At 45.6% G+C, this 26603-nt stretch overlaps 1 protein-coding gene across 7 annotated transcripts in view; it reads right to left on the minus strand.

Moving 5' to 3' along the window:
- MAMLD1 (mastermind like domain containing 1) overlaps positions 1-26603 on the minus strand; it is a 137605-nt gene that overhangs the window by 15942 nt on the left and 95060 nt on the right. For 5 of the 7 annotated variants that reach the window (XM_074392008.1, XM_039464140.2, XM_074392009.1 and 2 more), the window contains 2 exons: positions 22827-24599; positions 20529-20651 (listed from right to left, as the gene is read on the minus strand). In XM_074392008.1, the coding sequence (XP_074248109.1) occupies positions 20529-20651; positions 22827-24599 (1896 nt within the window). The remainder of the gene's footprint in view (positions 1-20528; positions 20652-22826; positions 24600-26603) is intronic. The other 2 variants (XM_074392011.1, XM_074392010.1) reach the window with 1 other exon arrangement.

The following is a 26603-nucleotide window of genomic DNA, read 5'->3' on the forward strand; positions in this document are numbered from 1 at the left end:
TCGCTCTCGTTACCCAGACTGGAGTGCAATGGCGCGATCTCGGCTCACCGCAACCTCCGCCTCCTGGGTTCAGGCAATTCTCCTGCCTCAGCCTCCTGAGTAGCTGGGATTACAGGCACGCGCCACCATGCCCAGCTAATTTTTTGTATTTTTAGTAGAGACGGGGTTTCACCATGTTGACCAGGATGGTCTCGATCTCTTGACCTTGTGATCCACCCGTCTCGGCCTCCCAAAGTGCTGGGATTACAGGCTTGAGCCACCGCGCCCGGCCAGGTTTTCATTTTTTACTTCTTTATTAAACTGTACATATAGGCCTTACACACTTTTCTGCATCAATGTTATATTTCACAATAAAGGGAAAAAGCTATATACACAGCTTAATACCAGTAATGTGAAATAAATATGTCTACATAGAAAAAAATGATTGAAATACTGCATCCCAACATGTTCACACAGTAGTTGTTTCTGGATTATTTATATATTAAATGTTTATATGTTGTATTATGCCATGAAGTTTGTGTTCTCTCTCTACTTTTTGCATTTTCCAAGTTTACTACAAAAAGCACATATTACTCTTATAGTCAGAAAGTCATAAAATATTTAAAAAGACAAAACTGAATCTAATAAGGACCAACACAAAACAGATGAACCATCTGTGGAAATCTGCGTAGGAGAATACTACCTAAAGAGATTGCTGACGTGCATTTCTCACTACGATGAGCTCAAAGCTTGCCAGAACCTAGGGTCTATTTCTAGAGTTGGCTCTTGGAAGCCAGGATAGTTGTTATCTCTTGGATAAGGGAGGGGCACACAGGGGGCTTCTAAAATATTCTGAATGTTCTATTTCTGAACCTGCTTGGTGGGTACATGACTGTTGGTTTTATTATTATGCTTTATATACTCTTTCGTATGTATGGTGTGGATTCCAGAAAAAGATTTTCTTTAGAGAAAATCAGAATCATGTAAGTAGAAAATATGGTGTTATGTTGAAGGAACAACTCAAGTTTATATAAAATCATTATCATTTATAGGTTTAAAAAGTTGCTTTGGAATTTTAGTCTAACTGACTTGTCTTTTCTGCAGCAAATCACAGCTCCTTCTGGACCAGCTCCAGGCAGAGGGAATTAGGGTAGGTTCAAGCCTGCAAGTATCTAGCTCAGCACAGTCTCTTTACGGGATTTAGGGTTTGTCTGGTGTTGGCTCTCTGAGCTCTTGTCAGGAATGCCAACCCTTTTAAGGTTCAGTCCTTCTTCCCGAGATTTTGTCCACACAGACACTCAAGTATGTATTTCAACTACAAATGACTCTGTGCTTTCCTGTTACTCCTCTCTTTCATGGTAACCTGTCTGGTGTCTTTCCTTCCCTACATTTATGGGAGGGGAATATCATTCTCTGCTCTCCTGTCACTGAAGGCTCCACCTTCTGTCTTCTGACCCATCCGGTTTTCCTGGGGCCACCTCCTCTCCTTACCACCCTAACATTTTTGTAACTTGAGGAGAAATGTGAGATCACCTAGTCATGTCATCATTCTCTGTAGATGAAGAGGCCCAATGGTTTGCTCAAGAATTGCCAAGCAAGTTAAAGACAGAGAGTATGAAAGTCAGCAAGACCTATAGAAAGTGTCTATCCTCATTGTTTTGCAGGGGCTCAGTCTCTGTGTGTGAACCCCTGGAATGCCACCCACTAAGAAACATTGGCTGACACCAACTCCCCACTTGGTAGGTGGGGACATGGAGACTCATGGCAGGAAAGGGCTTTGCCCCAAGCCAGAGCAGACTGGAACTCATCACTCTCAATTTTCAGTCCAGGGCACCTTGTTGTGACTATTGCAAAAGCAGCCACTTTCCCTGGTCTGAAAGACAGGAAGAGAGAAGAGAAGAGAATAGTGGAAGGCAGAGTATGTGGCTTTGATGCATATCCAGGTGAAAACAGATCTATATGAGAAGCAAATTTCAAGAAGAGAAGAGAAGAAAGTGTCCCATACATTGCTGGCCTCTTTCAATCTCGCTTTGATTCTTGCTGAAAACTGCACCTACTGTGTATTTCTGAGTTAAACAAGCAGGCCAGAGTTGGGAAAGCCACTGCACCTCTACTTTAGCCTCCAGGGCTGTGCCCCTGCAAACAGCCTGCAGCCTTGGTGCCTCACTCTCCAGACTGCATTTTGGAAGATGGGACAGAGGCTTATGGAAGCCTGCACTAGAACAGGGGAGCAGAATGGGTGAGATGGGGGATCCTTGATGGTGAACCTGATGAAGGAGTGGTAGCCAAATGCCTGGTCTCCTTTGTGGCTCCAATCCAAAGGCTCTGGAGCCATTATAGTGCAGAACACAAGGCACATTTACCCCCACTGTCCTCAACAATGACAGCAGTACAATTTTGGGCAGCTGGCCATTTGGGATGCAACCTCCTTAATCTCAACTGGGAAGGCTCCCGATCAGGGCCGCTGTGATGCACACCTGGAGGAAGCTAGAGTAACCAGAGCCTCAGCACAGTTCCATCTGGGATGCCCAGGTCTGAGACCAAAAAGGTAACTCTCTTTTCTGAGTCCTGGCCCAGTTGTGTCTCTCTCTCCATCATTCTCTGAGATACCTGTCTCCCCTTTTTGTCCCATCAGGAGGCAAAAGCTATCACTAGGCCAGATTCTGCCAGAAGCCATGCTAGCTTGTTACCCAGCTTCTCAAGTAGCAAAGAACAGCCTTGTTTCTATCTTATCGCCCTGTCCCCTCCCCCAACCCCACCTCCCAGACATTCAGCTTCTGGCTTCCCCAGAGCTGCCTGCTTCTTTGTGGTCCTCCATTCCTTGAAAAGACCTTCTAGTCACTAGTGTATACAAGTGGCCACTTGGCCCAGATTACACTAAGGTCAACAGCTGGGGCTCTGAGAGTTGTCACACACTGGCACAGGAGAGGAGGCTATTCCCCCAGAGAATTTGGAGAGCACTCCCACCTACTTACAACAAAAAGCCCATCCACTGTGCTTGACAGTAGGTGATCTGAGAACTAATGGAACCAGGTTAATCCTGTGACACTATTCAGTGAGGAGAGCAGTGATGGGCCCTGGAAAATACCAGAGACAAGGCAGGAGACCTGAAATCTAGGCTTAGCTCCTCATATACTTGGCAGTTGCGTGACCTCAGACAACCAGTGTTACCGCTCTAAGCCTCAGTTTCCTTATGCAAAAGGAGGGGGAATAACATCAGAGCCCACTTCTTGGGGCTGTTATGACGACAGGATGATAAAAACAAAGAGTAATCAACTCAGTGCAGTGGAAACTGTTGTAAGGTCAGTTCAGCCCTCCACCCCTACCGTCACTGGTATAAAGAACTGGTAGGTCAGGTGACCTAAGTTTTCATTTCAGCTTTGCCATTAGCTGTGTGAACTTGAGAAAGTCCCTATCCCTTTTACATCTATCAAGATGATCATGTATTTTTGTCCTTTATTCTATTAATATGGTGTATTACATTGATTGATTTTTCACAGATTGAACCAGCCTTGTATTCCTGGGATAAGTCACACTTGTTCATGGTATATAATCCTTTATATATATGTTGCTGGATTGAGTTTGCTAGTATTTTGTTGAGGATTTTTACATCTCAGTTCATAAGGGATATTGGTCTACCTTCCCCTTTTAGGGCCACAATTTCCCTACAGTGATGTAGCTTAACTAGACAACCTCCAAGGTCTTTTAATATTCATGTTCTCTGAATCTGTGAAACTAAGAAAATTAAGAATTAGTGATTCATAGGAATTGGGTAGGCAAAACTTAGATTCCTTGTAGAATAATTGAGAGGACAAATATTCAGTTTGCTTATTTCTCAAATAACTTTAGTTTCTCCAGTCTGCCCCACCTCCAAGGCCTGATAATCTTTAGATGCTTATGATGGGAGCTAAAGCCTACAAGCTAATTCATTTTAAACTCCTTCCAAATGCACAGGGTTTATTTTTCTAGACCTGGGGTCAGATAGGGAAGTGGGCAAACAATGGAAAGAGGGAAAAAACAACAATCCAAACACTGAGTGACAGAGTAACAAAGAAGCAGTCTAGCTATCAGCCAGTCAAGCCAGCTTTGGTCTTGTTCTCCAAAGTAGTCAGTCTAATTCTACCATCAGTTTCTGTTCCTGTAGCTGTCTATTGCTTGCCAGGGACTCTGCCTTCCCAGCCACAACTACCAAAGGAAGGATGTGGTGACCATGCCAGTGGCTGCTCAGATCTCCTGCTATGGGAAGCATAATTGCCTCCAGCAGCCACCCCCTTGGATCCATCACTGTTGCTGCAGTTGTCCTGGACTTTTGCCCAGCCAATGACTGAAAATGGTAAGCATAGTAATGCAGGCCCATTTCTGTGAGGTACAGGACTCCTCTAGTAGGTGACTTTGGCTCAAGTACTCTCTATTGGCCTGGCTGAACTTTTCCTGAACTGTGCTACTGTCTGAGACTCTTCTTACCCAATCCTCCTTCTGGCCCCAGTTGTCACAGTCCACCTGCATTGTGGTCTGAGTCTCTCCCCACCTTCTCTTGCTCTTCTCTGTTTATCTTTCACAGGTATTGCTCTCAGTACATTCCTTGAATGTTGAACCCCATACTGGTGGCTGACTTTTGGCAGACCTGAGCAGACACAAAGGAACACTTGGTTACCTAGCTCTTCTTTCTGCAACAAATATGGAGGAAACCCTTTTCCCCTCACCCCTCTGCCACTCCCCACACTGCCCTAGTGAACAACCACAGAAAATGCCATGGTATAATATTAGGCTGATGCAAAAGTAATTGCAGTTTTTGCCATTACTTTTAATGGTAAAAACCACAATTACTTTTACACCTACCTAGGATTTGTGTTCCCCCAAATTCATACATTGAAACCTAACTGACAATATGACGTCATTAGGAGACAGGGCCTTAGGTCATGGGGTGGAGCTCTGCTGAATATTAGTGCCCTTATAAGAAGAGGCCCAAGGAAGCTATCTTGACTTTTCCACCATTTGAGAATGCAGCAAGAGGGCACATCTACTAATCAGGAAGAGAGCGCTCACCAGACACTGAGTTTACCATTGTCTTGATCTTGCACTTCCCAGCCTCCAGAACTGTGAGCAAGGCATTTCCGTTGTCTCTAAGCCACCCAGTCTATGGTCTTTTATCATAGCAGCCCAAACTGACTAAGACAGTGAGCAACATGAGAAGCGCCCCATCTCCTCCCTTAAGCACTTGACCCACAGCTCAGTGAGTTCATTTCTGCCTGAGTTTTATTGTGATTCTGTAGATATTTTGGGCTAAATATATTTTTATGTTATTTTCCTTCTTCATCCCACTCATGAATTGGTTGTTTCCAAAAAGACAAGATAAGTCACGGGGAAACTCCTGACAACTCTACTCTCCTAGGGTTCCTAATAAAAGGTTCCTAGTTGAGTCCTCTGATGGTCTCAACCTGCCAAAGTCCAGCAGCCCTTGGTAAACATGCTGCTCATGCTCTGCAGAGAAGATTCTGGGGTCCTACCATACTTCCCTCTCCCTCATGAAAGACTTGTATCCCAGCAAATGGGTGGGTGATATGGGTCTGTTTCAGACGAAGAAGGGCCAGCTCTGGGAACCAAAATTATGAGCATAAGCATAACCTACCACTGTGCCTGGGAAAGCAGACAACTTTTTTGATATATGAATATCTAATGAGAATGTAATCCATCAATTATCTTAAACTTAGGCACAGTCTTCAAATTCAACATATGTGACATATACTTTTAGTCAGTTTGTAGACTTTATTTGTAATAAATAATCTGGTTTCTCTAAAGGAATTATTTTAAATGTTTGGTTTGGTTTGATTTAATGGTAACATTATATTTAGTGGCAGAGAATTATAGCAATGGTGATAAAATATAAAGTGTAATAAGTTTATATCCTATCCCCACATTTGAAGCTGCCTGCAGATGCATTCAAGATGGAGTCAGAAGTTAGGAGACTCAGGCTGTTATTTGGGGCCCATCATTTTACAGCCTCTCTGGACTCCCACTTTCCCAAGGGAAAAATGTGTTGTTCACCCAGATTAGCTCTCTGAGCCCTGCTGAGTTGGGCATTCTGTAAGCTGGAGAGTCTTCTATTGTCTTCACCTAAGTGTCTATCAACAAACTGAAGGGGTATGGGGGAAGAGGGAACTGGGTGTTGATTCAAGGGGCTATTGTCTGAAGAAAGGAGGCCCAGGGTGACTGGTAGAGACATACCTTGGGCCCTGGAAGACACCAGATTCCCAGACAGAAGGGGTAAGGCCATGAAAAAGTTGGCTGTAGATGTCAGGGACACTGGGGCTCCCCAGCTGTGTGTTTGTATCTTCTGAAGACTTGTGTTTCATTCCTTTAGAGCACCCATAATCATACAGTGTGGGATGGGATGTGTTACATAGATTGCTCGATAATTCACCACTGTAATAAAATACTGTGGCTGGAATCTGCTCCCACTCTGCCTTTGACAGCACTTGTGCAATACACATTTATTGAGTATTTACAGTGATTCAGGACCTGTGTTGTGAAAACACTGATGGACAAGGCAGATATGGTCCTTGCCCTTTTAGAGCTGGCACATTCACGTAATGGCGGAGCACATCAGCAAGGATTTGTAATAAAGGCTGGTAAGTGCTATAAAGGAACATTGCAGGGCACTAGAGAACAAATAACAGGAGAACCTGAACTAGGCTGGGGTGGGGGGCTGGTTAGAGGAGGCTTGTTGGAGGAAATGATGTTTAAGCTGTGACCTGAGGATGAAGAGACGTTGGCCAGGTGAAAGGCCCTGAGGCAGAAAATTGGCAATGTTCCCAAGCCAACTTGATCTATGTCACAGCTTCACCCAGTGCCACTTCTATTCTAAGACCTGATGAATACCCAGGTCATATAGGGAGAATGCTTGCAAAATGTGGCTTAAGGATCCAGGATTTCCTTGGGAAAAGAGCTGCTTTCTGCAGTCACGCAGAATCATCCCCAAAACCGCTGTGCTGTAGTAGCTGGGGGTGGGGAGGATGAGAAAGCTTTTATCTTTCTGTTCCTAATTTCTTCCATTCCAGAAAATTTACTTTCCTGAAGCTCTAAGGTGTCCTTCACTTTCAGCCTCAATTGCTGAAAATTAGATTACAAGCCAAAGAAAAACTCCATGAGTTGTTCACACAGTAGAGTTGAGTGTGCCCCACTTATAAAACAATCCATTGTAAGTCAGTATAGATCTAAGAAAAATCCCTGAGCCCTAAATGTCAGAATCAGAAGGGCCCTTAGGGATAATCTACATCAGAGGTTCTCAAAGTGGAGGGGTGGGGTTGCACTAACATCAGCAGCCGCAGCCCCTGGACCTCTATTACACATGCAAATTCCAGGGCCCCACCCATATCTTTGGAGTCAGAAACTCTAGGGATGGAACCCAGTAATCTGCATTTTAATAAGCTCTCCAGGCCACATTCCAATGTGAGAACCACCAGTTTCATCCAATCCTCTCCTTATACAGAATAGGGAACTGAGTCTCAGAGATGCATGGACCACCTGACCCTGCTCAAGCCTTGCTACCACTGTCCAGCAGGATGTGATCCGCTTGCTGAATCAGTGAACACTGTGTGCTGCTTTCCAATTTCCTGTTTCCTAGTTGGAGGTTTTTTTTTTTTTCCTTTCTCTTGCACTCTTACTTTCTATGCCAAGATGAGCATGGTGGCCAGCGGTCCCTGAAACATGAAGAGCTATATACTGACCAAATTCAGAGGATGACACATCACCTGGGGTTTCTGGATTGGAGTTGGATCTCTTTGGGAAGGGAGTAAATAGGTTTTCCTTAGGAGTGGAAATTCTGGGAGGTGAATGCATGGGAAGGAAGGTGTGTGTGAATGAGGATGGCCAAGAGGTTGATCACAACAAATACGGTTGGTTGCCAGCACTGTCCTCCTTCTCTTAACACCTCCCTCCATTTTCATTTAGGTAGCTTCATTTGCCCCATTGCCACCTCTATGCTTAGGAGGAACCCGGCTCCACAGAAGGTTCTGGAGGTGGGACACTTAGCTGACATGAAGCAGCATAGCAGGCTAGTAGGCATCTGATCAATTCAGACCAAAAAGCATGAAATCTGGAGGGGAGCTTCTGGGAAAGAAGCTTCCTAGTTCTTCTGATAGAGATTGTGGAAGCTATTCTGCTCTCTGAATGGGGGCAGGGGAAAATTCGTAGCCTCTGGAGTTGCTGGCAACTATCGTGTGCCCACAAGGGGGAGCCAGCCTTAGGATGAGGCTCGTGCTAAGGAAGACAGAGAAAAACAGCCAGAAAAAAACAGCATCTTTGGTGACACTGAGGAACAATGTTGATTCAAACCAACCCTGAAATCTGTCCAACTGCTGGACTTTAGCTTTCAGGAGTCAGTGTGAACTGCGCTGTCTGCTAACTGGGACTGGATACATCCCAAGTGATAATCTGGCCTGGCCTCTCAGACCCCTGAGTTCATGAGGTCTGCTTTATACCTCCAGCCTCACATTAAAAACCACCCCATTTTTAATGATGAAGCTTAGGGCCTGCCGAACCCTTCTCAACCTTGAGTCATGTTTGTTTGTTTGTTTGTTTGTTTTTCTAAAACCAATTCATTTGTAGAGAGAAATCTAACACACCTGAACCATCTGTACAATGCACTCTAGCAAATGCATTCAGCATGGATCAAATATCACAATCCTGGGCTCTTCAGTGAGATCTCAAGTGTGGTACTCAAGCTCTTCAATATGCATTAGTTGAATGTGATACATATTTTAGCTGCAATAGTCTAGCTTAACAACATTAAGAATTTCTGGATCATATTCAATTCTGATGCAAACTAGAATAGTTTGTGGGTTTCTGTGAAGAAAATTGTTTTTTAATTTTTAAGTCCCTGGAAAAGTCCAAGAACATACCAAAAAGTCAAGATTTGTTTTAAAGGTAATAAGTGTAAACAAAAAAATTAAAAGCCTGTAAAAAGTGTTGCTGGGTAGGATGGTGATGGCTCCAGAAACAATTGTGAGAGCTCATTCTCCTTCTCAATTCCTAGTCTAATGTTATTTTTAAAACTTTATATAATGAGAGAGTGAGAAATAGACATAAATGAAGTTCAGGGGTACAGAGTAATGTTTGCCTTCAGGAACCTCTTCTCTGGGGGATATTTTTGAATTGGCGTTGGCTTGGACAATGATCTTGGGCAGGAGAAATGGGGGCTGCAGCTGCTACTCTTGCAAGTGGGATGTTGGCGAGCAGGAATAAAGTAGATTGTTGGGAAAAGAGGAGTGAATATCTTGCTTTCCTCTCTACTGGGACAAATGTACCTGGAGCATTTGATCAGTTTAGTAGAGCCTTACTTACCCAGGGGCCCTCACTCCAATGCTCTGTGATCAGTTCAGAGGCCAGCGGCCAATACAGGGGTAAAGAATTGGGGGAAAAAAGAGACTCAGTGGAAACATTACAGTTGTCTTCAAATCTCTAAAGACTCTTAAACTTTGGGGGGCATATTGTACTAGAATGTTGATGAACCTCAAGATTTTGTGATTTGTCTCAAAAGTGAGGCATAGAGAAGGATCCTAAACTCTAAACTGGATGTCAATCTAGTTCTGACAAATCAGAATGCAGACTTTGTTTGCAGCAGGGACTTGGTGAAGTCTTTGACGTTCCTAAGAACACGTTGTCATTCATAAATTAATAAACTTACACAAGTTTATTAATGAATGAGTCCTCGTGCCTCTTGCAGTGCAGAATAACTACAGGGATTGGAAGAGTGGTTCTGCTCACCAGTTACTGTGGAACAAGCTGGGGAGAACAGATCTATATAATTCCAGATCTATATGAATGCACAGGGAATTGACGTGGTCAAGGCCATTGCCAGAGGCTGCTCTTTCAACCCCATTCTGCTCCTTTGAGCTGTATCAATCTTGAACTAGGGCAATTCATAGAGCATAAGGGAGTCAGGAGACCTTACTGGGTAGGTGCTAGGGGAAAGGGCCTCCTTGTGATGTAATTATTCTGTCAAAGAAGACATTTCCAAATTAAAAGTCAACAAAGCAAACAAAAGAATAAAAAATGAATAATATGGATGTCAAAATGAGAATAACAAATAAAAGAAAAAACCTAAAAAGATAATTTCCATAAAGAATGTAGAATCTCTGCTCATGAACTAGTAAAATAAACCTCTTAATTTTTTTTTTTTAAACCAGTGATGGAAGCTTATTCAAATACTATCAAGTGTTCTTCTACATTTAAGCCTACCAGGAGAACATATGCTTAACAGCCTTCCAAAAACATTAACTTTATACTGTGCTAGTCATAAAGAAATAACAGAGTTACAAACACACTGTGTGTAAGTGAAGACCACTCACTGCTCTTAGAACTGACCAAAATCGATTGGCTTGTATTAAGAGTATTAGTACCACCCCGAAGTGTTATGAACGATTCTTAACCAGGAAAAAGCAATAAAATGAGTGGCCTGAATTTCTAAGCTAGCTCTTTTTGGCTTTTCTTACCATGTGCTGCTGTCACTGGGGTATGTGAAATGTCAGCCAGAAGTTTTGTTTTGTCCTTGTAAATTGCATTGAATGACAACAACAACAGCAGAAACAACAGAACAACCAGTGAAATTACCACGGCTGCATGTCGTGTATTTGTTGGAAGTTGAAGAAATCACGTTTTCAGACATTGCACAAGTGCTATATAAAAGGAAAGAAGCTTAACTGGACCAGAGAAACGCATCGTGGTTACTGGGTAAATGGGCCCTACATGCAGATGCAAAGTTTTCCCTTCTGCCTAGCACAAGAATATAAGAGTTCATCAGGCTCCCAAGCCTTGAAGACTGAGAGTGTCTATCAATAATTCCTCTAAAACTCTCAAAACAGTTTCAGGAACTTAGCATTCTGCAAAGGCTAGCAGATACAGCCCATTAATTGGTTCATTCCCTGCTGTGTTCTACTCATTCAAAGGATCATTCATCTCACATTTACAGAACTAGAGAAGACATCTTCCTGCATCTGAGGAGTTTACTACCAAGTGAAGAAGCAGACAAATCACAAAGAACTCTGATGAAGAAGTGAACATCACCACACTCTGAAAGACAGAAACCAGAGATCTTGTGAGCTGGAGCATGAGCAGGGACAGAACGACCAGCTGTGAACTTTCTAAAAGTCATTTTGGCATTGGTCAGAGGAGTCTTGCTTTGTGTATCAGTGTCAAGGCCTTAGGAGCTGGTTCTCCTGTAGTTGAGATCCACAACCTTTTTCAGAACTCTCTTCCAAGGCCTAGCACTTGCTCTAGAGGGACAGTTTGCACAGAAAACCAGTCAGAGATGGCAAGTCGCTAGCATCGTTCTGCCGGCTCCTGTATTACTCAGCAAACTGTGAGTCATCTTGGTGTTTCCAGACTTGCAGATATACCAGAGAGCTAATAAAGTGAGTGGGTTTGTTATCCCATTCAGAAGCAGAGATAATGTCCGTTCTTGTTTACAGTCACTGCTTTGTTTCCCCCACCCACATATTATCATTACTCCAAAATGTCAAAAGAGGGGCAGCCATTATGTTCAATTTTCCAGGAAAGTTATTTCTGGTTATGTCTGTGCATTTTACAAACACGCACCTCAGTAAGACATACAGACAACCCAGATGGCCCATACAATGTGATGAGTGGATGCACAGTCAATAGTGTTCTTCCCAGGAATGGAAAATGAGCAGTTCAGCTTGCTGCTTCTTTTAGATTGTACACTAATATTATTGAAAAAGAGAAGACTGCTTTTGATTGGGAGAGGACTAGCAAGTGTTTAAGACTTTTTAAGAAGAAGTCTTTACTTTTTCATTGTGGTGAAAATATGTATAGCATAAAATGTACCATTTTAACAATTTTTTTTTTTTTTTTTTTTTTTTTTTTTTTTTTTTTTTTTTTGAGACAGAGTTTCGCTCTTGTTACCCAGGCTGGAGTGCAATGGCGCGATCTCGGCTCACCGCAACCTCCGTCTCCTGGGTTCAGGCAATTCTCCTGCCTCAGCCTCCTGAGTAGCTGGGATTACAGGCACGTGCCGCCATGCCCAGCTAATTTTTCTGTATTTTTAGTAGAGACGGGGTTTCACCATGTTGACCAGGATGGTCTCGATCTCTTGACCTCGTGATCCACCTGCCTCGGCCTCCCAAAGTGCTGGGATTACAGGCTTGAGCCACCATGCCCGGCCCATTTTAACAATTTTTAAGTGTACAATTCAGTGGCATTAAGTACACTCACAGTGTTGTGCACCTATCACCGCCATCCAACTCCAGAACTTTCTCATTTTCCCATACTGAAATTCTGTCCCGGTTAAACATGAACTCCTACTTTCCTCCCTCCCCAACTCCTGTCACTCACACTTCTATTGTCTTTCTCCATGGATTGGACTGCTCTAGGGACCTCACATGAGTGGAATGATACAGTATTTGTCCTTTTGTGACTGGCTTATTTTGCTTAGCATAACACCTTCAACAATCGTCCATGCTGCAGCACATGTCAGAATTTCCTTCCTTTTTAAAGCTGAATGATATTCTGTTGTATGGGCATGCTGCAGTTTGTTTATCCATTCACCAGTTGATGGACATTTTGGTTGTTTCTCTCTTTTGATTATTGTGAACAACACTGCTATGAATACTGGTGTACAGACAATTGGTTGTGCCCCTGGTTTCAATTCTTTGTTTCTTTATTTAATTTTTTGAGATGGGGTCTTGCTATGTCACCCAGGCTGCACTGCAGGGTGATGATAAAGACTCACTGCAATTTTAACCTCCTGGACTCAAGTAATCCTCCCACCTCAGCCTCCAGAGAGTAGATGAAATTTCAGGCATGCGCCACCATGCCTGGTTAATTTTTGTAAATTTTTGTAGAGGTGGGGTCTCGCTATGTTGCCCAGGCTGGTATTGAACTCCTGGCCTCAGATGATCTTCCCACCTTGGCTTCCCAAAGTGCTGGGATTACAGGTATGAGCCACTGTGTCCAGCCTTGCTTTCAATTGTTTTGGGCATATACCCAGAAGTGGAATCACTGGATCATATGGTATTGCTATGTGTAATTTTTTGAGGAACTGCCATACTTTTTTTCCACAGTGGGTGCACTTTTTCACATTCCCACCAACAATGCACAAGGGTTCCAACCTCTCCACATCCTCACCATCACTTGTTATTTTCTCTTTCTGTGTGTATGTGTTTAAATAGCCATCCCAATGGGTGACAAGATGCTGGTGTTTGAAGATGTGAAACTGGAAAGCTATAGTGGAGTGCACTGTCTATTCACATTTTCCAGAGCTCATCTTTGAAAGGATTGCCAGATAAAGGGAAAGGGTCATGGAATCATTCCCACTCATTCCCACTCAGGGATGGGCGAGGGCCTCCCACACCGTTCAAAGCTTTGTCACATGGAAATAAATGATCATTAATCACAATTGCAAATGAGGAGTCTACCTTCGTCTGTTGGCCTTCTGAGCCAGCTGGCTTTGGCAAATTCTCTTCATAGGCCACCCCGATATGGGCCTGCGTCCCCACAGCTATGCCCACCTCCTCTGCTCAAAACTGGAGGATGGCATAATTCGGTAGCATGCTAAAGGGGAAAAAGCCAGCCAAAACCTGAGCCTTTAGCTGTGAATTGAAATCTCCCAAAAGCAAAGCAAGAGTTGGGATAATTTCTGGCGAAGTAGAGCTATGCATCTTTCAGGCCCTGAAGGCCACCTTCGGCCCAGGACTATAAGCATAATGTCCTGGAGCCTCCACTTTTATTTTCCTGTGCACCAAACTCCAAGAATCCATCCCAAGGCCTGTGGCTCTGTGCTTTTCATCTGTGTGAGTCTTAGCTGCACATTACCAAGAAACTTGGTTCACATGGGGTAAGGAAGAAAGCATCGAAGTAATGGATGAATGTTGACCCTTTATTCCACTCTCTATCTTAAAAGCTGTTGCTGAGACGGGAGTTAAGAGTCCAGCCATCTGAAGACACCTGCAGAGGTGAGCCTGTGAGCGAGGGGGGAATGATCTCTTGGGCCTTTCTGCTGCTTTTGACTTTTAACAACCTTACTGCTTTAGATGGGGACAACCAGCATGATAAACCCTCTTCTAGCAAAAACAAACAAAAGTACTGTTTGTCATTGTGGAAAAAATAACAAAATCAGATAAAATCTCAGACTGTTTCAACTACTTAGGAAAAAACAGCAACTCTTTCTTTTGGGGCTGGGGGCAGGGTGCTTTAAATGTAAGCAGCATCATACCCTCTGTGGTCCCCTTCAAGTTCAAAAGCCGCCAGCTCAGGGCACACACATCTGTTTTACAGAGCAGGCCCAGATTGTGGGATTCGTCAACCCCTAAGGGACAAAACAGGCTAAAAGTACAAATAGACTTGGAAAGGATTCCATAATCCACGATATGGGACCATGAGTGGATGTGAGAGACGGAAGCTGGGGAAGGCACAGAACGGGGAGGGGAGGAGGCAGTCGAGCCCTCTGAGTACTCATCCTTTGCTCACCTGGATGGATGGGTCACCTCTCTAATCCCCCTTGTCTTTCTGCAACGTCCACTCCTGCACTCAGAGACAATGCTGGCTGTAGGTGTTAGGGCCACAGCTAAATGGAGCAAGTCTACCGTGACTTTCATCCGCTCTAGATCTTGTTCACATTTTGCAAACTTTCCACCTGGGGACACAGTAGTAGTAGAGCAATAGGACTTCTCTTTCACCTTTGTTACGTGCACAAAACTGGACTGCTTGCTCCATATGGTGTTCTGTGTTTTGGTTTTGCAGGTATTCCTAACGAGATACAGCTTAAAGCAGCATGATACGATGATTTATCTATGTCCTCTTACGCTCTTTGAAAGCCACAGTGAGATTCCTTGTCTCACTTTACAACGACAAATAAGTAGGTTGTTTTAATTAACTTAGCATAAAATAATTTATACCCTTCAGTTTTTCAGGGACTCATTTTGGGCATCCCAACTTCAGCAAGTTTCTTTAGTTTCTCTTCAGATATTAAGACAAACAAACAAAAAACAAAACAAAAAACTTGACAGGAGATTTCTGAAAATGATTGCCTATTCAGCTTTCATAAGCTAGTTACTAAGCAATGAAAAAATTCTATCTACTGATCTCTATTACTGATGCATCTTAAGTGGGGGGCTTTGTGCACCCCCATAAGTTTTGGGGTTGACCACACTAACTCATGGCTCCAGGGGAACAGTGTAAAATTGCATTCATTTGAAAGAGTCATCTCTCTTATTCTTCAACTTTTAATAGAAAAAAATGTTGACATTTACAAGGTTAGCATTTAACAAGGAGCTCATTCTAAATTTCCACTTTTTCAAAAAGAAAAATAGCTTTGAGGTGGAGAATCGCTAATGGCTCTTAGAAACCGAAAAAGAAACTGAAATTCTTTTTGATTCTTGGTAAGATTAATACGAAGTTCTAAGCCTGTGTTTCCCAAATTCAACAGCCCATGTGGTTTCATTTCCTGGCAATTTAGAGTGGTTAAAACAAAACATTTTCAACACTGAGATATCGGTCCCCGAATTTTCAAAATGCATGTTACACTGTGTCTAATCATAGTTCCACCCAAAGCAGCAAAGAAAAAGTTCCCCGAAACGGCTCTTTGCAGCTTAATTTAGAAAGAATGTTAAAACTAAGCTTGTATGTACCGTGTTTAAATACAAAATAAGAATGCTCATTCAGGAAAACATTTCCATGTCTGGCAGAGAAAACACACAGGGCGGGCCTTGGCTCTGACCCATACGCTCTTTGAAATCTGACTGTCTGGTCCCCAATCCTTTATGTGGCAAGTGGAGGCCCTTCCTTAGTTATCATTTGACTGGTGGACAACACAGAGCTTCCTCCAGAGGCTTCTGTTCTTGCATTTTAGCGGGACTAACCTTTGAAATAAAATCTGTGATGTTTCTCGCCAGAATTAGCAAAAGACAAAATTTCTCTGAGAACACGGCCAGCAGTAGTGCTCTACCCCAAGCCTTACTCTCGAAATGAGAGAGGAACACAGGGAAGTGAGTGAGAAGACCTGCGAGTCCAAGACAACAGCCCCTTCCTTGAAAATACGTGGTGCATCTGATTTGGAGGTAGAGGTCATGCATTTCAGTAAGATAATAAGTACTTTTTAAAATGTGAATGAGTGATTCTGAGACTAGTAAAAGGCTCACTTGCTGTCTCTGCCTCTCCTGAGTCACTAGTTGTAAATGGAGCAGAGGTAACTTTGATCACAATAAGAAATTCTCTTGGCCTCACTAACCTGGTTTGATCGTTTTTGTTTACAATGAGAAGTCACGGTTCAAATATAAAGAATTGAATTTGCAGAGCTAATTGAGACAGTAGTAATTAAAGGTTATTCCCTACTGAGTGGACTAGTGGAGCCTTGGAAGTTCAAACCAAAAGGAATCTTGGGTTTCTGCAAAGATTCTTTTTGGAGGCTTTGGGAGAGGAGAGTGGGAGGCATCCCTTCAGGATGCGTGCTCTGTGCGCCATGACTACGCAGGACCAGCGCTCCTTCCTCTGCCACTCATGTACACACTCTCTGCCCTGTCACTGTCGCTGTGTCTCAGCAGTAAACCCTCTGCTGAGTCTTGAAATGGCAGGCACCCCTAAGCATGCTGCAAGCAGCTGGGATCAGATCCACGCTGGCTGCAGGTGGGACTTAGCTGCCCTTTCCCCCTCCTCTCTGCCCACCTAAAGTTGTCCTGGGGTTATGTTTGTTACTCAGCATCTACATAACTCCGGGCAGCTCAGCTGTGCTTAAAGGGAAGAGAAGACAACATTCTTCCCTACCCAGTGGTCAGGGGCACTCAGGAAACCACAGCCTGGCTCGGGGGCTCTACTTCCTTCTGGAGTCACCAACCTGTGTCCGCTGCCTGGCTGCTCATTAGCCACCTGACAGTGTCTTCATTAACGCCCCTACTCTGGAGCTGTCCATGGGCATGCAGCCCCAGAGTTACTGAACTTCCCCCCTGCCCTTTCTCTGCAAGTCACCGTCCACCCCTGGGGGTCAGAGAGGAGTCTGGATGCTGAGCTGAGGCCAACTAAACTCATTCCATTGGGTTACTGGTATTCCGAGTTTCAGAAACTTTCCTGAGAATTACAGTGAATATCGATGGAGCCTAATTGTGTACCAGGCCCTATGCCAAGTGCTTTACCTCATCCCATTTAGTCCTCACAGCAGCCCCATGAGATAGGTATACTAGTACCTCCATTTTACAGACTGAGGCCTGGAGAGGGTAAATCGCTTGTCCAGTAGAAAAGGTGGCAGAACTGGGATTTGGATCCAAGTGACCCGAAGTCTGAGCTTTCTTGAACTTGGCTTTGAGCCCAGCCCCAGGGCCTGTACCCTGCCGAGGCCCTAGAGTAAAGCCCCTCTGTCCCCTGCCCTGTGCCACCTCTCTTCAGGCCATAGGTGCTGGAATTACTGCACTTCGGAGGGCTCAGTCTACCAGGGGTGAGAGGCCACGGGTAGGGATAATGGGGGGCTTTCCCAAGGCCCCACTTCAGATGGAGCTGCCCAGATCCTCCTCAGGCCCAAACCCTCAGAAAGGGAAAATGGCAAGTTCACTGCCTCCGCAATTGGCTGGTGTTCACGACTGCCTACACTAAAGCTTATCCTTAAGATAGAAAGCCTATCAGACCCAGTAGGCTTAATCCAGCCTTCTCTAAGGCAGGTTTGAGTCCCCCTTCTCTACCCTCTCCATATTTGTCAAAACAACATCATGTGCCTCCTTGGTCTATTTCCCCACAGCTGCCCTCTTCCCCCTGTGCTGCACAGCCTGCCTCAAGGATCAGATTCCAGGTTTTTTTTGTTCTTATTCCAACTGGCCTCTGTCCACATCCCTCCTCCCCACGAAACCGCACTCCCAGCTCTGCAGATCTGAGTGGTGCTCAAATGCACGTGCACTGAGGGCACTCTGGCCAGAGGCTGCCTCTTGCTATCCCCACTCTTCCACTGTTCAACTCCCATCTCCTTGACAGATTTTTTTTGCCTTTGAGCAAATGTAAGACTTATACTGAAGTCGTGAGTAGTAAAACTGAAGAAGTCCTAACCCTGATTTTTGCAACACACCAAGGTATCTCCAATAATCTTAGGGACATTAGATTATGTAAACAAAATTCATTTTGCCTCAGTCTGATTAAACAGCAAGATGTATCACCCAGCCTGGAGGGAGGGCAGGAAATCCAGTGATGCAATTTGGGGTCATTAAAACCTGAGAAACTAGCACGGGGTGTTGCAACTCCAAAAAGAATTAAAGATCCCTCCCTTAATAATTTCAGGTCCACATCCCTTATCTGTAGCTTCAAGTCCAAGAAGCTGTAAAGGCCAATTTTACTTTTATAAATTTGGTGCCAAATTTTATGTGGGGGCAAATGTTAACTCTGGACTTGCTTAAATATTCACATTTCTCTGCAGAAGTAATGAAATGCTGCCTCAGATTCCACTGGAGGGTTGTGTGACATTTGGCATTTGTACCACATTACCTTCCTAAAGTCCCAAATGTTCTGAATTTGGAAACTCATCAGGCCTCGGGGGTTTCAGGTCCAAGCCCACAAGGCTGAGTCTGTAGTATGTGCTGGGCACCATTCTAAGCAGTTTCAAGTTAGCATCTCCTTTGCCTTTCCAATGCCCTGTGTGAAGGGAACTATTCCTTTCCCCATTTTCAGCTGAGGCCCAGGGCTTGAGTAACATTGCTTACAGGACCTGAATCAGTCAGCATCTGTAGCCAGATGTGAGCCTCTGATCTGTCTGCCTCCAGTGCCCTTGCTCAACCTCCCATGCTAAACAGCTGCCTCAAAGTCACGTGGCATTTGCCTTTTACTTTACGTGGTCATGAATAGTCCATTGAACTTGAATAGTTCACTCCACTGGTAAAGCAAAATTCCCCAGTAGAGAGATGCTGGTCTGTACATAAAAATGAGTTCCTATATAGAAGGCTGGATTTGGCCTTTCCGCTTACTCAAGAGTTTGTGTCTCTTCTCACATTTAGAAATAACTCCTTTAGAAAACTCAGACTTAGGCCAAGCATGGTGGCTCATGCCTGTAATCCCAGTGCTTTGGGAGGCTCAGTTGGGAGGATCACTTGAACCCAGGAGTTTGAGACCAGACTGGGAAATACAGTGAGACCTTGTCTCTAAATAAACAAACGGATAAAAACCAAAAAAGCACCCATGCCCCTCACAAAACCCCAAAGATCCAGATTCTAATGAATGTCCAGTTTTTCCATTGCAACCATTATCCACAAGCTAGTGAATGCCATGTCATAGGTAATCACTGTTCCTGAGGCTCAGCTTGGCTATCAGTAAAACTTGGGAAGTTTGCTTAGCCTGCTGGAAGTGAGAAACATGTTTTTCCCCACCATTGGGGCCACCATCTGTCCTTCTACAGTGGTTCCAGCTCTTGCCTCAAACACTCACTTTTTTTTTTTTTTATTATTTTTCTCTCCCCTGGAAGAGTGACCAGGCCTGAGTTCTTAGGTCTTAGAGTTAAAGGTGAGAGGCTATAAGAAGAAACAGGAGAACTGGAGACCCCCAGCTTGGAGGCCTGGAAGAATACCAGGTAGAGAACAGTGCTAGTGAGAGGACTTGAGTGAGAGTGCCAGAGAGCTCAAGAAAGAGCCAAGTGAGATTCCCCAGCCTGCAAGGCAGGGATGGCCCTTTCCCCTTTCCCATCAGGCTGGGAGTTGTTTAGGAGGGGGAGGGCTTAGAGCAGAAGGAACCTGCAAGGCTCAGAGGCCACAAAACTCCTGTCAATCTCATGGTGGGTATGGGGTTTGGAGAGAGCGCAGCTCATGTCTGTTCTTCCACAGCTACTGGGTTTTAGAACCACATCTTAGCCCCATGAAACAGATCTGGGAGAGCAGGGTCAGGAGGTAGAGTCCTAGTGATAGCAAACCCCTTATCAGCATGTACTGTATGCCAGGCCCTGGACAAAGTGCTTTAGATGTATTAACACAGTTAATTCCCAGACAACCTATCATCACCTTCATTTGTAAAGAAGGAAGCAATTAAGAGGTGACAGTGGAAACAGAAGGCTCCAGAGGCAGTGCCCCATGCATGGGTGTGTGAGTGTGGGCTCTGTAGCAAGATTGCCTGCTCTGGCCCAACTTGCTGTGTGACTGTGGGCAACATTGGTTACTTCTCTGTGCCTTCTCCCCCAACTCTCAAGGGAGTGGTAACAGCCCCTACCTCTGAGGATTAAAATGAGAAAAGGCAGGCGAAGCACCAGGTCCCATGCCTGGCCTCTGGGCACAGGCCAGCATGGGCTGGAAAGGCAGCTCTTGGTGGCAATAGCACCCCATTTGGGGAACCCAGCTTCTTGCCTCTGTTGGCAAAGGTCACTTGACCCCTTTATTGTGCTCCTAGCCCCAGGGAGCTTGGCTGCTTGGTCTTTCTCCCTAATGCTTTCTCCAACCCCACCTAGGCCATTGGTTGGGTATGATTTGCTTGACCCCAATCATTAAGAATTCTCCCCCTTAGCCAGCTGATCCAGCTCTGGGAAAACACAATCAGTCTACAAAAAATGTACCCAATTGAAGACAAAACAAAACAGAAAGGCTCACAATGATAGCTGGTGACACGTCTCCAGGCTGAGGATCTTGCCTGCTAGTGAAAGAGTTCCCGTGTTGATGCTGGGGCTTCACCGAGCTAGCTGCAGAAGTCCATGCAAACAGATGGCAACAGCCCTATAACAAAATCAAACCAAAGTACTCCTCAACTGCAGACCAGGGCCCGAGCCCCAGGTGGCCTGCCGTGTCCTACCTGCTTTGCCTGTCTCCACACCGCTCCCCCGGCCACCCCCATGGGAACTCTGCTTGCCGTGTGGTCTATCAAATGACCAACTTCCTGGTGTTAAGCACTCTGCATGGTTACACTCCAGGAAACCTGGATAGAAAAGACGCAACCTCTGTACTCTAGGGACTGCCACAGTCATACTCACACAGAGCTCTTGAATAAGAGGTCAGCGCCTGACAGGTGCTTCCCTTGGCCAAGCACTTTATGATATCTCCTCCTTGACCACTCTCCAGGAGAGGGAGAAGAAGGAGACACAGTGGGAAATGGAAGTACTGAGGACAGTCACGGAGAAGCTTCCTGGAGGGGATGGTGCCTGAGCCTAAGGAGCTGCAGGTGTTGGACAGGAGAAAAAATGCAGGAAGGGATGGCCAGGCTCAGGGAATGGCCGGAGTAAAGGCTGAGACCACATAGCATGGGCCAAGTGCTGCAGGCGCTTCTGGGTTATAAAAGTGCAACGCAGGGCCTGATGGATGCTGAGGGGCCCGGGAGGCTGGAGGGCAGGGGACAGCTTACAGGCCTCTGGGGACTTCTGAGCAAGTGTAAAACATGATCAGGCCACTGTTTTAGCAAGACGACTCATAGAGCAATGGATGGTTTATTGGGAGAGACCAATTAAGGGTCAACTGTATGCATTGAGACAAAGAATCAAGAGGACCTGGACTTGGGCAAGGATGAGAGGAATGGAAAGGAGGGATGGCAGATGGTGACTGAGTGTTCTGCGTAGCCAGATGTGTGACCTGGCCCCGTGGAGCCTCCTTGTATTTACACCCTCATGCAGTCTCCTCTGGCTTACATCTTATGAACAGAATACAGCAAAAGTAGTGGGATGTTACTTCCCAGACTAGGTCATGGAGACTGTGACTTCTGACTTACTGGCACTATCCCTCCTGCCTCTCCCCACATTATCCAGCTTCACTGGCACACTCTCTCATGCTCACTCAGATGAAGCCAGCTGTCATGTTGTGAGATGCTCTGCAAAGAGGCCATGTGGCAAGGAACCGAGGGAGGCCTCTGGCCAATAGCTCATAAGAAACCGAGGCCTCAGTCCAACAACCTGCAAGGAACCGCTTCCTGCCAGCAACCACATGAGTGGGCTTGGAAGCAGATCCTTCCCTATTGAGCCTTGAGATGACTGCAGCCTTAGGAGATACTCAGCCAGAAGACTCAGTTAAACCATGCCAGGATTCTTGACACCCAGAAATCAGGATGTGGGGTAACGTATGCATATAGTTTGAAGTTGGTGCTTGGGGTAATTTGTTATGCAGCCACAGATAACTAATACTGGCAGGGGTCACAGCAATGGTAACTGGGAACTGCACTAGACACATTCAGGTGGAATCAGCTGCATTTCGTGATTGAAAGGCCTGGAGGAGATGAGGGAGGGCAAGAAGTCAAAAAGTAATTTCAAGAAGAGCTCAGGCTCTGGAGTGACAACACCTGGCTTCAAGTTCCTGCACTGTCCCTTGCGAACTATGTGGCTCTATGCAAGTCTTTCAACTCTCTGAGCTTCAGTTTCTTCATTTGTAAAATGGAGACGATTAGAGTCACTACCTAACAAGTTCCTTTCACGGCCTGCCGGAGTATCCAGTACAGTGACGAACGGCACGCTGAGGTTGCTCAGCAAAAGTTTGCTGTAGCATTTCCAGAAGGCTCAGTGTTTATCCTTCTGCCAGCAGGGACAAGATTTAAATGCTTCAGTGCAATTTCCTTACACATCTTAAGAAGGCTTCACTAGTCTCGCTATGCAGCCCAGTGCAGGGAAGGCATTTCTGTATTCAGACTTGTCCTCCCTAGGTCCCTCCACCGGGAGCACCTTGTGGGTGAAACTTTCCTTCCAGGGAAGTTGTGTGACCTGAACAGGCACTGAAACCATAACCTTGGCCTCATTAACATTGTGCTTTTAACTACACAGGATTAGCTGACGTCAGTAGACTTTTTCAGAGTCATTTCCAGTCTCAGAGGGAACTATAGCCTGGATTTGCCCTCCAGAGTTAGATATTGGCAGCATGAAATACAGTTGTTATTTCCAAAACAAAAGAACACAGCCAGATATGAGATTGTCTTACCTGTCTAGGCAGAGCAGGCATGGGATCCGAGGCCACTGATCGCTGAAAACGCTGGGGTTGCTGCATCATCTGCTGCAGAAGGAATGAAGAATGGTCAGGTTGCTGCTGCTGTTGCTGCTGCTGCTGCTGCAGCTGCAAGGTGGCGGTGGCCGTAGAGGAGGCAGTGGCTGAAGATGCCTGCGTTGGTGTCGGCTGCTGCAGGTAGTGGAGCAGGGAAGGCTGCCTAGAAGTGGCAGGCATGGAGGGCATCTTCTGGGGAGCCGGCTCAGAAATAAAATGGGACAAGGGCTTAGTGTTGCCAAAAGTAAATGGCTCTGTGGCTCCTGGGCTGGAGCTTGCCATCCCCTGCTGCATGATCATGCTCAGGGTTTTGGATGAGCTGCTGGTCATGGGCTTAAAGATCGCATTTGCTTGCTGCTGTTGCTGTTGCTGCTGCTGTTGCTGCTGCTGCTGCTGCTGCTGCTGTTGCTGGCTTAGAAGATTACTGGTGGGAGTGAGGCTTCGGATCAGGGAGCACTGTGGGGTGAAGGACTGCTGCGGCAAGCCTGGGCTGGAGAGCTTCTCCGGGCGATAGGGTGGGGACGGCCCAGGGTTGCTGGTAGGCAGAGTGGACATCAGGTGTCCTTGGGGGGTTTTGATGGTAGAGGACACCAGGTTGGCAAGAAGGGAGCTCTGTGGGCCAAACTGTGGCTGTTGAGTGAGAGCAGGGCTGGGGAGCTTCTCAGGAGCATAGGGCATGGGGGGCCCCAAGGCAGCATTGCTGCTGGACGTCATGCTTGATAGTAAGGCATTGGGAGAGCCTTGAAGAGTGCTGCCCGACAAGGTGTTGGACGACATGCAGGACACCATGAGGCTCTGGGGGCTGAATGGGGGTGGGGGTGCTGGCAGTGGCGGTGGTGGTGGATGTGGTGATGGCACCGGGCGGTAAGGTGGAGACAGTCCTGGAGGAGGCAGACCAGACCAACTGGGGGTGGGCCCTTGCTGCTTTGTAGCAGACCCCTGCTTGCTGGCTGCCAATGCTTTCAGCTGGTGGGCGTGATGCCACTGAGGCACTGGTAAGGGGGGCAGAGTGACAGGGAGCATGGCCTGGACCTGGCTCTTGGACTGTGCCATTGAAGAACTCGGTGACACCATCTGCTTACTGGTGGAAGGAATGGTATAGCTGATCCCCGTGCAGGAGGGTGGGATCTGAAGTGACACACCAGTAACTTGGCTGCAGCTAGAAGCAAAGTCCTTGCTGGAAGCCAGGCTCTCCAAGTGCGACATCTGAACCGAAGGCTTGGGAGTTGTGCTTAGGGTTGCCTGGGGATGATCTAAAACCAGTGGCTCTTCTGGTTTGGTCCCCAGTATCTTCTCAAGATCTAGCTCATTCAGAGAAGGGTCTTGAATTTTGGTGAGCTCATCTAGCAGCTCCTGAAGCTCCTGGTCTACAGCCGGCACATTGCTGGCTTTCTCATAGTAAGGAACAGCTGGCCCTTTCAGTCCCACTTCTGTAGTCGGTGGCACCACAAATGGTGAGCCCATGATGCTGCCGTTCATAGCGTTATTCTCGAGCAGTAACGGCTGGCCCCCCACTCCCATAGCCGCAGGGCTAGGATTCATTGTCAATGGAGGGACCTGCAGCTCTGCACAGGCAGTACCAGGATGGGTGCCCGGGCCCATAGCAAGGGTGACATCTTCAAGGCAAGGCCTCTTAATTTTATTAGGGTAGCCCCCGTCAGCCATGTCTGGAAAGTGGAAGTGGTCTTCTTCTTGTCTCCTCTTAACAGTTCCCTGTGATTGAAAGAGAAGAGAAGATAGAGGAGAGGAGAGGGGAGGAGAGGAGAAGAGAGGAGAGGAGAGGAGAGGAGAGGAGAGGAGAGGAGAGGAGAGGAGAGGAGAGGAGAGGAGAGGAGAGGAGAGGAGAGGAGAGGAGAGGAGAGGAGAGGAGAGGAGAGGGGATGAGAGGGGAGAGGGGGAGGAGAGGGGAGAGGAGGAGAGGAGAAAGAAGAGCAGAGAATAGAAGAGAAGGGAAGAGAGGTGAGAAACACAACAGACACACACACACACATAAACACACACACGGAGTGAGAGACAGAGAGAGAAAGAGGAATTTTTTATAAAGGCTTGGTACATTAAAGCTAATGAACAGGAAATCAGCATGATAAAACAGATCTCTCAGTTTAAAGACTTACAGTTGTGAAAACTATAAAATACAGCCTGTTTTTTGGAACCATAGTGCTTATTTCTTCATTACTATGTTTCATTTAAACTGTCTTATTACATTTGTGTACTAAAATGGAATAGAACGGTATGCAAAGGGTGATCTGCCCACTTCAAGGAGAGTTCAACGAAAGTATGCAGAAATCACTAAATGAACCATGCTGCCAAAGGCAGGCATTGGAGAGAAAACTAGAAATAGCTAAATACTTTTCATTCTTACCTGTCTACAGGCACATAGATTTTAACAAAGGAATACCATGGTACAGACTTGAGCTTTTAAGCTGCCTTTTTGTCTTGGTTAAACACATCAGGCTGCAGTGATAAAACAGAATGCAACAGAGCCCTTACAGGAAAGAATTGGATCTGGATGTGTTTTCTTGGGAAGCTGTTTAAAACATTGTTTGGGGGAAGGCATAAATTTCATAACAGTCATTATAGGCATCGTATTCATTCTTCCATTTATTTTCACACACATACACGCACACACACACACACACACACACACACACACACACACACACACTGCTATGTGTAACTAAAAATAATTTGGAAGAACCTATATCCATCAATTTGGAGTAGTCATTTCTTTGGGATGACTGGCAATTCCCTTTCTATTCTCTTCATTTCTGCTTGTCTTTAATGAGAAGGACTTGTCAATCAAAAAATTTAAAAAGTATAAAATTATCTAAATAAGAAATTTCTCTCTGAAGATGCATTCTTGGGTTGAGGAGATATCAAACAATGGGAAAAAGCTCTAATCTGGGATCTGAACCTTGGGGGAGCTGCCCACCATTTATAGAAGCACAGTCTTTGGAAACAAAGCAAAGTCACTAGCAATGTGAGGCTTCCTGCTCTTCATGGCTTCATACAGTCATCCATCACTGTTATGTTAATGACCATGATCTGTATGTTAGCAGGTAAATGGGAAAGGAAGTGGGGGCAAAGAAGCATGTGCAGGAATGATCAAAATAAGGCAAGGAAGAGAGGGATTTGGAAATCACCTGAATGCCGACAGGTGAACAGATAGAATTCTTTCAAAGCATTTTTCTTTTTTTTTTTTTTCCACAAGAAACCCCTTTTCAGCTTTGGAAATTTCACTGGGACATACAGTGCTCATCCTCTGATGTCACCTCACATTTGGCTCTTCTGATTTGATGAGCTTGTAGCCCACTAGGAGCTCAAGGGAGTCATGGGGCCACTTGCCAGCACAATGGGGGGCATGACTGTCACAGCCAAGTGAACATCAAAGTAGATCCCCAGGGTTGTATGTTTCAGGCCTTGCTGCACATCAGAATCACTTAGTAACATCCATATTCCCAGGCCCTTCCACCACAAACTGACTGCTTCTGTCTCATCCAGGGTGTGGTCCAGGCATCAGGAATTTTTCCAACAGCTCCACAGCTGATTCTCAACAGGCAGCCAGGCAGAAAACCACTGGGCCAGAGCAAGGGTAGAGGCAGCATGGCATAGGGCTCTGATCTTGGCCTTGACACTGAACCTCTCAGAGCCCATTTCTTTATGTGTAAAATGAGTGTAATTGTAGTTTTTTTCTTATGAAGTTGCTGTGACTAGTAA

This window comes from Saimiri boliviensis, chromosome X, assembly GCF_048565385.1.
Source record: "Saimiri boliviensis isolate mSaiBol1 chromosome X, mSaiBol1.pri, whole genome shotgun sequence".
Classification (NCBI taxonomy): domain Eukaryota; kingdom Metazoa; phylum Chordata; class Mammalia; order Primates; family Cebidae; genus Saimiri; species Saimiri boliviensis.